The sequence below is a fragment of the Pelophylax lessonae genome (genome assembly GCF_965119305.1).
Source record: "Pelophylax lessonae genome assembly, chromosome: 7".
Classification (NCBI taxonomy): Eukaryota; Metazoa; Chordata; class Amphibia; order Anura; family Ranidae; genus Pelophylax; species Pelophylax lessonae.
The window spans coordinates 148715074-148727459 of record NC_138774.1 but is presented as its reverse complement, the minus strand read 5'-3'; the positions used below and the strand labels follow the sequence as shown (position 1 = coordinate 148727459).

Genomic DNA, 12386 nt, shown 5'->3' with positions numbered 1-12386 from the left:
TTGCTAATGGCAGCGGGCGAAGAAAATTTTGAAAAACGCCATTTCCTTTCCAAAAGATTTAAGTGCCAAATTTTACAATAATGCCTAGATTTTTTCTAAATATAGTAAAGGTGTCAGCCAGCAACTATGAAAGCATACAAAAAAAGGCCTGACCCTCCATCTCTCTATGTGTTTTGAATGACTGCACAGATACAAAGGCATTGACTTATGAAAACTAAAGATTTCTCAGTTTGGGACTCTAAGAGATCCTGTGAATTAACATGGGTCCTACCCTTGCTAACCGCTTGTTTTAGGACTGACATCCTGTTCCTGGCTTTACTACCTAGTAAGCTACTAACCTGAAGGAAGGATGAGGGATGGTAGTCCAGGCATTTCAGATTTCACTGGCTGAAAACTTGGTCAGTGGAAAAGAAATAGGACATGGCTGAGGAAAGTGGAGATTGGGAGTAGAGTTGAAGGTTTGAAGAGGAATGTGAAGGCTGGGAGCAGAGGATGGGGATGATAGAGAAGATGGGCTGCAGAGCAGGCCCGGACTGGGACAAAAAATAGGCCCGGGCATTTTGGACTGAGCAGCCCAGGAGGGGGGCGTGACGGGGGCGTGGCTGGGGCGTGACGTTCGTCGGGATGGTTGATGACCGGATTTAATGTTCCAGGATGTTTGGATTCGATTACGGTACCTTTTTTTAGTTTAATCTGACAGACTGGGTCCAATTTAGATCAGAGCTGCCATATGATGCTGTTTTTTTTGTCTTACTTTAAATCCTGTTTTGATGGTTGAGTCCTAAACATAGTATGAAGCAGCACAAGATGAGGGTTACTCTAATCAAGGGGTAGACCACCTTTTTGGCCACAGTGTGCCGAAAAATGTTTTAAAAAAAATTGGGAGTGCCAGATACATAAAAAACAACTGTCAACTTCATATAAAGTAACTGCTGTAAACCACTTGAATAATAGTAAGAAATCAAGTGAGCTTTGCACCTTCCCCCTTCAGATCAGCCCCAATTCCTGCACCATCACACCTCAGATCACCCCAATTCCTGCACTATCTCACCTCAGATCACCCCAATTCCTGCACTTTCTCACCTCAGATCACCCCAATTCCTGCACTTTCTCACCTCAGATCAGTCACTGCTAGAAAACATGTGCCATGCGGCATGCCAGTTTGCTTGTTACATGTGATGTGCCAGCCAGGTGCAGATTTTCAAGCTGAAAATGTGCACCTGGCTGTCACATCACATGTAACAAGCAAACTGGCATGCCGCATGGCACATGTTTTCTTGCAGTGACAGTGTGTGTAGCTGTTTTCAAAACAGCTACACACTGTCACTGCCAGCAATCATGTGCCATGTAAGGAAAGGGCACAAAAACAAACACAACACCGCTGGGATTTGTGGTTCTGGCCTCCGGCAGAGCATGGTTCACTTCTGGCTTAGCAGCAGGCAGGCAGGCCGCAAGTGTAAAAAACAGATAACAGTCAGCTACAACACTGTCACTGCTAGAAAACATGTGCCATGCCAGTTTGCTTGTTACATGTGATGTGACAGCCAGGTGCACATTTTCAACTTGAAAATGTGCACCTGGCTGTCACATCACATGTAACAAGCAAACTGGCATGGCACATGTTTTCTAGCAGTGCTGTGACAGTGTGTAGCTGTTATCTGTTTTTTACACTTGTGGCCTGCCTGCTGCTAAGCCAGAAGTTCCAGACCAGAACACTGCTCTGCCGGAGGCCACCCAGAACCACAAATCCCAGCGGTGACAGTGGTGTGTGGTCTGTGTGGTGTTGTCACTGTGTTTGTAAATTGTGCTGCTGGCCTGCTGCCATTCTTTCCTTACCTGTTGTTGAGGCCTTGGCTCCTGTCCTGGTCGTAGGTGGTGCAGTGCTGGTGTTAATGCAGCTCCAGGGCAGGCAGGCACTAGACTTGACACTCTGACGACTCCTCCACAGTCCACACTCTGACTCACTGTCTCACTCTCAGACTGAGACTCAGACACACTGTCAGTGTCTGTCTGCGGTGTGCGGCGCCGGCTCACTTCCAGCTTCTTCCTGTGAAGAGGCAGCATGGGGTCCCCGCCGGCCTCTAGCTCCACCCCCGGCCTTAGTCACATGACGGTCACACGGTCCACCCACCGACTCCACCCCCTCCTGAGCTATGCTGGAGCCTGGATGCCGCTGCGGAGCCGGCTGCCAGGCCAGCTGAGCAAAGTTAGCAAGGAGTGGGGACTGGAGTCGGGGATAGCGGCCGGCGGGCGGCCAGATTGCCGTAATGCGGGGTCGGGGACAGTGGCGGGGGGCCAGATTGCGGTAATGGGGCGGCCGCGGCCCTCAGACTCCGGAATCGGCCGCGGAGAGGCAAGCAACGGCCGGACAATAGTGTCTTGTTGTCTTCCATTATAATACGCCCGGACTCGGAGCGGAGGCCTCGGCGGCCCACCGGGCATATGCCCGCTGTGCCCTATGCTCAGTCCGGCCCTGCTTCCATTGCTGCGGTATGTGCTCAAATTGGTTGAAAAAATATTATGGTACACAGTTATCATCCTAGATGGCTCAACACAGTACCAAAAAGCCAATTAATAAGAATTAGACGCAACTGTGATAATGATGAGAATTACGACACACAAGCAAATACGATCCTAAGGAGATTTGAGGAAAAAGGATATGAGCCAAGCTCTTTGCAGAGAACGAAAGAAGAAGTTTGGAGCTATAACAGAAAGGAAATGTTAGAGACTTGTCCTAAAAATACTACCAATAAACACGGAATGGCATTTATGACTGGCTTTTCCAGACAATACAAGCAATTAGAAAAAATAATTAAAAGACATTGGTACATTTTACAAAAAGATCCCATTTTTAGATAAATTATTACCTAATAAGCCACAGTTTGTTTACACCAAACCAACTACCTTAAGGAATAAATTAGCCAAAAATGTTGTTAATCCACCTATAGCTACTAAAACATTCCTTGACCAAACCGTTTTTTTCTCATGTGGGCGTTGTGCAATATGTAAAGTTTCTAAACATAGAGTTCGGAAAACAACACAATTTTCATCTATCAGTAAAGGAACCAATTTTAAAATAGATAAATTTATTACTTGCGCATCAACCCATGTGACATATGTTTTGGAGTGCCCATGCAAGCTCCAATATGTGGGTCGCACCACTCGAGAATTGAGGGTCAGGCTAAGGGAGCATGTAACTAATATTAAAAACGGTTTCAAAAAACATAATCTGTCCAACCACTTCAGATTGGTACATAATCAAGACCCTTCCGGCCTGAAATTCTGTGGAATCGACAGAATAAAACCCAATTGGAGGGGGGGGGGGCTAACTTGAAACAGGGAATTTCACAAAATAAGGGGAAATTGATTTATTTATTGAAGACCATGCAGCCTGAGGGATTAAACTTAGAGTTTGACCTCAACTGTTTTTTATCTTATTGGTAACATGGTATGATATTGATATGGACTTTAGAATTATACCCACATGATATGTTTTAATATTTTTTGGGAATATTTTTGTAGAGGTATTTTAGCAATATTTTTATAAGAGTATTTTTATAATATTTTATAAATTTTAAAAAGTTTTAGCTTGAGACACAATAATGTAATACAATTTTTATGTCTCTTATTTGTTGTATTTTTCCGATTGGCTCATTAGATATTCAGATATCCATATGACTACATTGAGGGTTCATGTATTTATATTTCATGTTTTACTGGTATTCCTATACATAATATGTCGGTTTGTACTGGCAATTTTTATTATTATTAACTACTTGCCTTCTGTGCACTTAAACCCCCTTCCCATGCAGACCAATTTTTAGCTTTCAGTGCTCTCACACTTTGAATGACAATTGCGCGGTCATGCTACACTGTACCCATATGAAATTTTTATCATTTTTTTCACACAAATAGAGCTTTCTTTTGACGGTATTTAATCATCTCTGGGTTTTTTATTTTTTACAAAAAAAAAAAGAAAAAAAGACAGTAAATTTTGAAAATAAATAAATTTTTCTCCTTCACTGATGTGCGCTGATGAGGCGGCACTGATGGGCACTGATAGGCTGCACTGATGGGCACTGATGAGGTGGCACTTATGGGCACTGATGAGGTGGCACTTATGGGCACTGATGAGGAGGTACTAATATGCCGCACTGATGAGCACTGATAGGCGGCACTGATGAGCACTGATAGGCGGCACTGCTGGGCACTGAGAGGGAGACTGTTTCTGGGAGGCCGTTTAAAAACGGCCTCCCGAAAATGTGAGTCCGCGCTGCAGCCGTATATAGGCTGTAGCGCGGATGGGAGGTGGTTAAGAACCAAACAGATGCCCTTAGTGTTTTTATAATGTATTGTATTAGTTTTGATCTGCTCCAAATTGTTTGCCTTTTAAGTTCAATTCATAGTATCACGGTGACTTCAGACTTCCTGTTGGGTGTGAATGAAGCCTAGTGCACCCAACAGGAACAGGAAGCGGATCTAGGCAATTAGCTGTGGAGGTATATATATTACCTCCATTACCGCAGACCGGAAATACGTCTGTGATAACGCCCAAAGAGGAGGGCGAAGCGCGTCAACGCAATTTCCGGTCTACGACTAGCGGTACGTCACTTCCGGTGCGGTGGAACGCACGCCGGGACCAAGGAGCCATCCCGAGCGCACACCGCGGTGAGGAAGGATTCCACACCAGCCTACATTTACTGTTTGCCTGAATTCATGCTGCCATATGTGAGTCTTATTCTTGCTTTTACCAAATAAAAGTTTATGTCGGAGTTACACTATTGTGAGCTTCCTTTTCTCCACTTATGTGCATCGGGTCATTGAGAGCCACTGAAGGTTACAGATACCTTGCCCTTAAGGATTGCTACACCAGGTTCCTTACTGAGACACAAGCTCTGCTGACCTTTTTCAGCTATATAGCTCAGGGGTCATCTCTGTCTGGTAAGTGAACACCCAAAGGGGGGGGATCGGCACTATTCACTGTGTACAGTCATGCCAAAGAATACTAAAATGATTCAGAGAATGATTGGGAGAAAGTGCTGTCGTCAGATGAGACCAACGTTGAGCTCACTGGCATTAACTTGACTCTGCGTGTTTGCAGGAAGGAAAATGCTGGCTATGACCCTAAGAACACCATCCCTACAGTGAAGCCTGGAGGTGGATACATAATGCTTTGGGGCTGTTTCTCTGCTAAAGGTACAGGCCCACTTTGCCGCATGGAGGGGCCAATGGACGGGGCCATATATTGTAAAATCTTGGATGAGAACCTTCTTCCCTCCTTTAGAACAATGAAGATTGGTCATGCATGGGTCTTCCATATTGACAATGACCCAAAACATACCGTCAAGGTGGGAGGGCAGAGCACACAGGGTGAAGAGGACCCTGTCTGCCAAAAGATACTGCTAGGGAGGGCAGAGAAGACAGGGTGCGGAGGATAAGGAGGGCAGAGAAGACAGGGTGTAGAGGATGAATGAGGAGGGAGAGAGATAGGGTGTAGAGCATTATGAGGAGAGATAATATAAGGTGAAGAGTATGAGGAGGGGAGAGAATATAAAGTGAAGAGCTTGAGGAGGAGAGAAAAGAGAGGATGCAGAGGATGCGATTGGGAGAGAAGTCAGGGTACGGAAGATGAGGAAGGACACAAAGGCTGGAAGAATTGGATGAGGAAGGGTACGAAAGACTATGCAGAGGACTGTTCACAGAGGAGGAGGAGAAAGGAGAGCAAACACTGAAAATGCCTCAACAAAGTTTAACATTTATGTACTTTTATGTTAGTGTTCCCCAACTGTAAGTCTTATAACCCATACAAATATGGTGATCGTTGCCTGATGTTGCTAAATAAATTTAGATCTGGACATGACAATATATCTATAGACTTGCCCTGTACTAGCAACTTTAGGCTCACTGACCGGGGATGGGGATGGGGTTTATTACCCAGGATGGATTTTTGCAGCCAAATGCTATTGCGCTGTAGAGATAGGGCTGATGTTGAGAGGTTCTGCTAAGCACACTATTCTTGACCAGGAAACTGGAAATATTTATGTAATTTATATTATGTGTAAGTTTCTTTTAAGGTGAAGCTAAAGTATAGGAAAGAACTTTCTTAGGTAATGTATTCGCAGCAGGGCTGGATTCCTGCACAGCCAATATAGGCCATCACCCAGAGCAGCATCACTGACAAGGGAAGTACACACCCACCCACACATCATTACATCAGTAACACTTTTTTGGGGATCGTCATTATTGCTGTCCCTACATTGTGAATGTGGCCATGCATTGTGCAAATTTCCTGATTAACCAAATTCAATCAGTGGATAAACCTGTCGACACCCTCCCGGCTCCCGCCCAACATTTTTTGATTGAAAAATCAAAAGGAGCTGGGCAGAAAATTGACGATCGAACATTAGCTGCATCTAATCAGATGCAGCTTCTGTGTGCATGCACGGACAGCCAGTAAGGGCTCTTTCACACGGGCGATCAGATCAGATCCGCCTGTCAGTTTTTTAGGCGGATCTGATCGGATCCTCCATGCGGCTCTATGGAGCAGCGGATGTCAGCGGAGACACCTCCGCTGACACCCGCTGCCATCCGTATCCGATCCTGTCCGTGAAATCCGGACGGATGGAAACCCTATTTTTCCATCCGTTCAGGGATCGGATCGGATGAGAGCGGACAGACGGTCCGCTCTCATCCGATCCCCCATAGAGAGCAGCGGGAGCTGTGACACCTCCCTCTCCGCACTGCAAGCGGAGACGGAGCTGTCATCCGCCGGCTCAGCGGGGATCGGCGGATCAATCCTCACTGAGCAGCACGGATCCGCCTACGGAGGCGGACCGTGTGAAAGAGCCCTAAGGCTGGCTGTTAAATTACAATCACCGCAGCTAGAAATGTGTCCATCTATAGCGTGGACAGAGGAATTTGTTTGATTTTTTTTTTTTTTTGTTCAGTCCACAGGCTGAAATACTGAAAACTATTTTTGGATGGCCAGCTTAAAGTCTTTCTAAACCCAGGACCCTGCATTCACTATATCTGGTCTCCCACAGAACATGGAAATGCAATCGTTTAGTAAACATAAATAGCTAAATACCTTTTTTTTAGTTAGAGCGGTTTTGTGACTTCTATCAGTGTCTGGTTAAAGCTTGTAGGAGGAGTTTTCATTTTTCCCCTGATTATTCTATAAGGCTCCAGGACCCCTGACCCTCTTTCTGGACAGTGCTGATTGGCCCTGTGCTGATCACATGCGCTCTTCCAAGAAAAAAAAAAACTCTCTAGCAATACACACCAAACTGAGCATGTGCAGCTTGTCCCCTAATGCTCTGTTCTATCAGTAGATGGATTGGAGTCAGTGGAAGAAGAGGAGGATACATATACACAATGCAGAGGATTAACCCGCTAGGTTCCACAAGGAGTATAACAAGCGTGCTTTACAGCATATACAGATTGATTTTAGTGTTATGGTAAGTCTCGAAAGAACAAATGGGTGCGAGATTTCAAAAGTCTTAACTATAATTTCAGTTCAACTTTAGGTTTCCTTTGTGACATAAAAACAACCTGATTTATGGTATGTTATATGACTCTCTTGAGGAAGTTCGCTTACAAGACAATTATGATAAATAAGAACGGGTTTCAGGGAAACTGGCTACATAATCTCTCATCTTCTACTTTAATCTGTCTAGCTATATACACACATACTGTCAAAGCAAATTTAAAAAAAAAAACATATATTTAGTATGTCTCTGTTCTACATGCACATTTTCTGTATTCTATCCCTTTAAACACACTGAAAGTAAAGAAATATAATGAACAATGTGCCAGAAATTTAGTGTGTTCCTCCCTCCCTCTTTAATATGACAACACCATGTATTTTCATCTCAGAATGTTACAACACTCAGTTGTCACTTAATGTCAGCCCTGCCTACCTAATCTGATGAATTACTTAGAACACAACCTCTCCTCATCTTCCGCTGCCCATTCCCCAATCTCCATAACACGTATTTGCACTAATATAACAATTAAAAAAAAAAGAAAAAAAAAAGAAAAGCTTTTACTGATATTTTTTGCAGATTAAAAGGGAGCAAATAAAAGAAGCCTAATTTTGGGGTTTACAATTAAAGGCTCCATTCACACTTCACATTTCCTGAACAAGAACACACACAGGAAATTGCCGCGAGTTTCTGAAATGAGCTGCAAATGCGTGTCAAGCTTGCAGTCCCATTAACTGTTAGTGGCACCCAAAATATTTTGTTGCATGGCAAACATGCTGCAAACACACATTGAAAGAAAAAACTGTGATGCTCCACGCCCAAACAGGATCTGGAGCTTCTTATGCCTCGTACACACGCAACGATTATCGGCCGACCGATCGTCCGACTTTTGTCCAGTGTTGTTGTGTTGGTTGAAATGTGCTCTAGACTGCACACAAATTTTCTCGGCCAACAAAAATCAACTTCAGAAGTGATGTCATGTGCTGGTTTACTTTCCGTGTGTTTTTTCTTCTCCGAGCATGCCCAGTCTTGCTCATCAGATTTTTGTCTGCCGAAATCTGTACTGACTGCACGAAAATCGGCCGTTATGTTGACGGCCAACAAAAATTTTATAGCCTGCACACCGACTTTTCGGCTGAAAAAAATCTGGAGTCGGTTGTCGAAAGCATCATACTAACAAGCTGAAAATCAGCCGATCGGACGTTGGCTGAAAATTCCCGGCCAATAATCGATGCGTGTGTACGAGGCATTAGGCTCGTTTGTCGTGCATAGGGCAGCCCATTCAAGTGAATGGGCCCTCCTAAGTGTGACGCGCAGAAACGTGAAAAATGCGCAAGAAAATAAATTGTAAACAGGAATCTGAGTTCCCACTATGCAAAGATGTGAATGCGGCCCCAATTAAACCTGTCTGAGCAGAAATTCAGATGTCACCACCCCTGACTTGTTTTAAAGGGTATGGGCTTTGGGGGGGGGGGGGGTATATTGTTCATATATTGTTTATTTAATTCAGCAGAGCTCCACCCAAAAGGGGAAGTTCTGCTTTAAGGCCTCCTCCCGGCTTCTGTTTGTGAAATGGAGCTTTTTGGGAGAGGTACCCGCTCCCACTTCCTTTCCAGTCGCCTTAGGCCATGGGAAGCAGAAGTCCTCCTTCTTGAAGTCTTCTGGGACACATGAAAGGTCCCAGAAGACTGCAGGACCAGTCACAGAGTGGGACCAGTCACAGAGCCGCTCACACATGCGCAGTGGGCACCCGACTGTGAACCTGCAAGTTGTCACAGCCGGGTGCCCATAGTGAAGATGCCAGCGAGGGAGGACACAAAGAGAAAACGGGTGGGGTGAGTGCACCACAGGATTGTGGAACAGGTAAGTGGCTGTTTAACCACTTAAACCCCAGGCCCATTTTTGACACTTTCTGTTTACAAGTTAAAATCAGTATTTTTTGCTAGAAAAGTACTTAGAACCCCCCAAACATTATATATATATATATATATATATATATATATATATATATATATATATATATATATATATATATTTAGCAAAGACTCTGGAGAATAAAATGGCGGTCCTTGCAATATTTTTTTTCACGCGGTATTTGCGCAGCGGTCTTTCAAACTCCATTTTTTTGGAAAAATTACGAAAAATCACATTTCACTGCATTTAAAAAAAAAACTAAACAGTAAAGTTAGCCCATTTTTTTTGTATATTGTGAAAGATGATGTCACGTCGAGTAAATAGATACCCAACATGTTACGGTTTAAAATTGCGCACACCCGTGGAATGGCGACTAACTACGGTCAATAGAAATCTCCATAGGCGACGCTTTAAAACTTTTTAACGGTTACTAGTTTAGAGTTAGAGTGTAGCTCTTTTTTTTAAATTATTGCTCATGCTCTGGCGATCGCGGCGATACCTCACATGTGTGGTTTGAACAGCGATTTCATTTGCGGCTCGACTTCCATATAAGTTTTCTTTCGTGCGCATCCCTTGTGACAGCAATATGCAGTGACAAGTACTCTTTATGGAGGGATCGAGGATCTAAAAGACCTTAGACCCCTCCACTATACTTCCATGTATTCAAAATGCTGAAAACGGCATTTTTGCATACAGTCGTTCTTTTTTAATCTGCCGCCTTTAGCAGCAGAGTAACCCGGACTTGACGCCATGGACGCTGCCTCCGGGTTACGTCATCGGAGACCCGATCGAAGCCGCATCCGGCTTAGAACAGGACTCTATGCAGCCGGAGGACATGCCGGCTGATCGCTCGGGTCTCCCGGAGTGACGGGAGACCCGGGCAGAGCCGCGGAAGGCGGCAGGAGGGGGGAAAGTCCCCTCCCACTTGCCGGGGTAACGATGGAGCGGCTCCCGAGCCGCATCGGTCATTACTGCTGGAAAGCCAACCGCCGGCTCTAAACAACGGTACCAGGATGATGCCTCTAGCTACAGGCATCATCCCGGTATAACCACGCAAAGTCAGCCGACGTACGGATACGTCACTTTGCGGTAAGTGGTAAAGGTCAGCAGCTACACTTTTTTTTTTTTTTTAAATAACTGGAACTCTGCTTCAATAAGCTTGTGAACAATAAGCATGCAGTTTCCTGAGGACTATTTCTCCTGCCACTGACACCAGTGCTAAGGGTTAAATCTGCTGCCACTGACACCAATGCTGATGGTTATTTTTGCTGCCACTGACACTAATGCTGAGGGTTATTCTTGCTGCAGCTGACACCAATGCTGAGGGTTATTCTTGCGGCTACGGACCTCAATGCAGAGGGTTTTTTCTGCTGCCACTGAAACCATTACTGAAGGTTATAATTGCAGCCTCTTCTCTGAGATCAGCAACCCCTTCCTAGAAACATTTGCACAGCTGTGTCTGTGACAGTGCCTCATTATCATACAGTCTGTTGTTAGAGGGGGATACAGCAGCAGTACGAATGGAAGATGGAGCTTCCTGGAAATGGGTTATCCCCGTTATATGCATATCTTTTCCTATATTTATTAAGATGAGTATGGCCTTTGCCTGATATATTTTAAATGGAAATTGGAAAAAATTGGTTAATTTAAGCCTCGTACAACCCATTTTTTTTTTTTTTTGTTCAACGACGAGTTGAATGGAAAAAAAAAAAAACAGACAGCTCAGGTTGGAGCCCCTGTACTAACCCTGTCGGGAGACGGTCAGCAGATGCCGGATTGACACATACTGTACACACAGGCCGAATGTCAATGGAAGCCCGTGTGTACTAGCCTTTAAATGTGGCACCCAACTTGACTTGTGGATACAAATGAGGCCCTCGGGCAATTTTAAGTTTGCCTTACTATTCTAGGTAATCCATTACAAGTCATTTATCCAGGCCTTGTTCATTTGGATTAATATTAACCTCTTGCAAATTGCAATGACAAGATTTTCCAAAACACCTGCTATTCTTTCAGGGTTGATTTACAGTACATCTATGACACATTACATGCATTAGGGAATTATCATGCATGTTTATTTTGTGGAACATCTGATTTCTAGTGCGTTTTAGTGCATTGGAAGCCCAATATTTTAATGGACCCTCAAAGATTTATATAGTACAAATAATAGCAGCAAAATTATATAATGTTTTATTTTAGTACTATACCTCCTTCCAAGGCTTGTAGCACAGAGTCATTAACGGGAAAATCTACTGTGTCTTCAGTCTGCTATAGAAGAAAAAAATATATAAATATCACAAAAAAATTGTCATAATAGAAATTATGGTACTTTCACATTTATAGAAGGGGAGGGAAGGTAAATGGCGCTGCCTAGGTCAATGGGTGCACTAAGTTGGTGTACAAAATGAATATTTAGAGTGTCAAATACACAGGGGAATAGCAGCAATGCATCAATATAAATAAATAAAAAGTAAAATGACGCTAATTAGGTCAATAGGTGCAAAAAATTATGTGCAATAAGTAATTGGCAATTTGTGCAATGGTGCTAAAGATCAATAAGCACCCTAAATAAATCCATTCATGTAAAAATAATTTTTAGATTCCACTGTATACCATAAATAAAAAAACATTCTTGCATAATAAACATAAAAACAATAAGGTGTCCAAAATGCTAATAAGTGCTCAAGTGCAGTGTGTGGTATCAACCGTGGTTAAGTGGTACCACAAGGTTGACACAGTATACCAATTAATAAGGTGCAGTATGCTGAATAAATAATACCACTAAAGTGACACTGTATATAAAAGGCAAAATTAAAATAGAAGTGAATATTTCACTAAATTAATATATGATCCAAAGGATATAAAGTGACTACAATAAGGTGTCTAAAGTGACTGGTATTAAATTGATAAGAAAAAGGGACAAATGGTGATGGAAAAAAGTCCCAAAAAATGTGCAAAATATACCAGTGATTATCCCTATGAATGACC

At 43.5% G+C, this 12386-nt stretch overlaps 1 protein-coding gene across 1 annotated transcript in view; it reads right to left on the bottom strand.

Moving 5' to 3' along the window:
• The window catches only part of LOC309560549 (uncharacterized protein), a 97916-nt gene that overhangs the window by 74239 nt on the left and 11291 nt on the right, over positions 1 to 12386 (bottom strand). The window contains exon 2 of the mRNA XM_082264177.1: positions 11606 to 11666. Within this exon, the coding sequence (XP_082120303.1) occupies positions 11606 to 11666 (61 nt within the window). The remainder of the gene's footprint in view (positions 1 to 11605; positions 11667 to 12386) is intronic.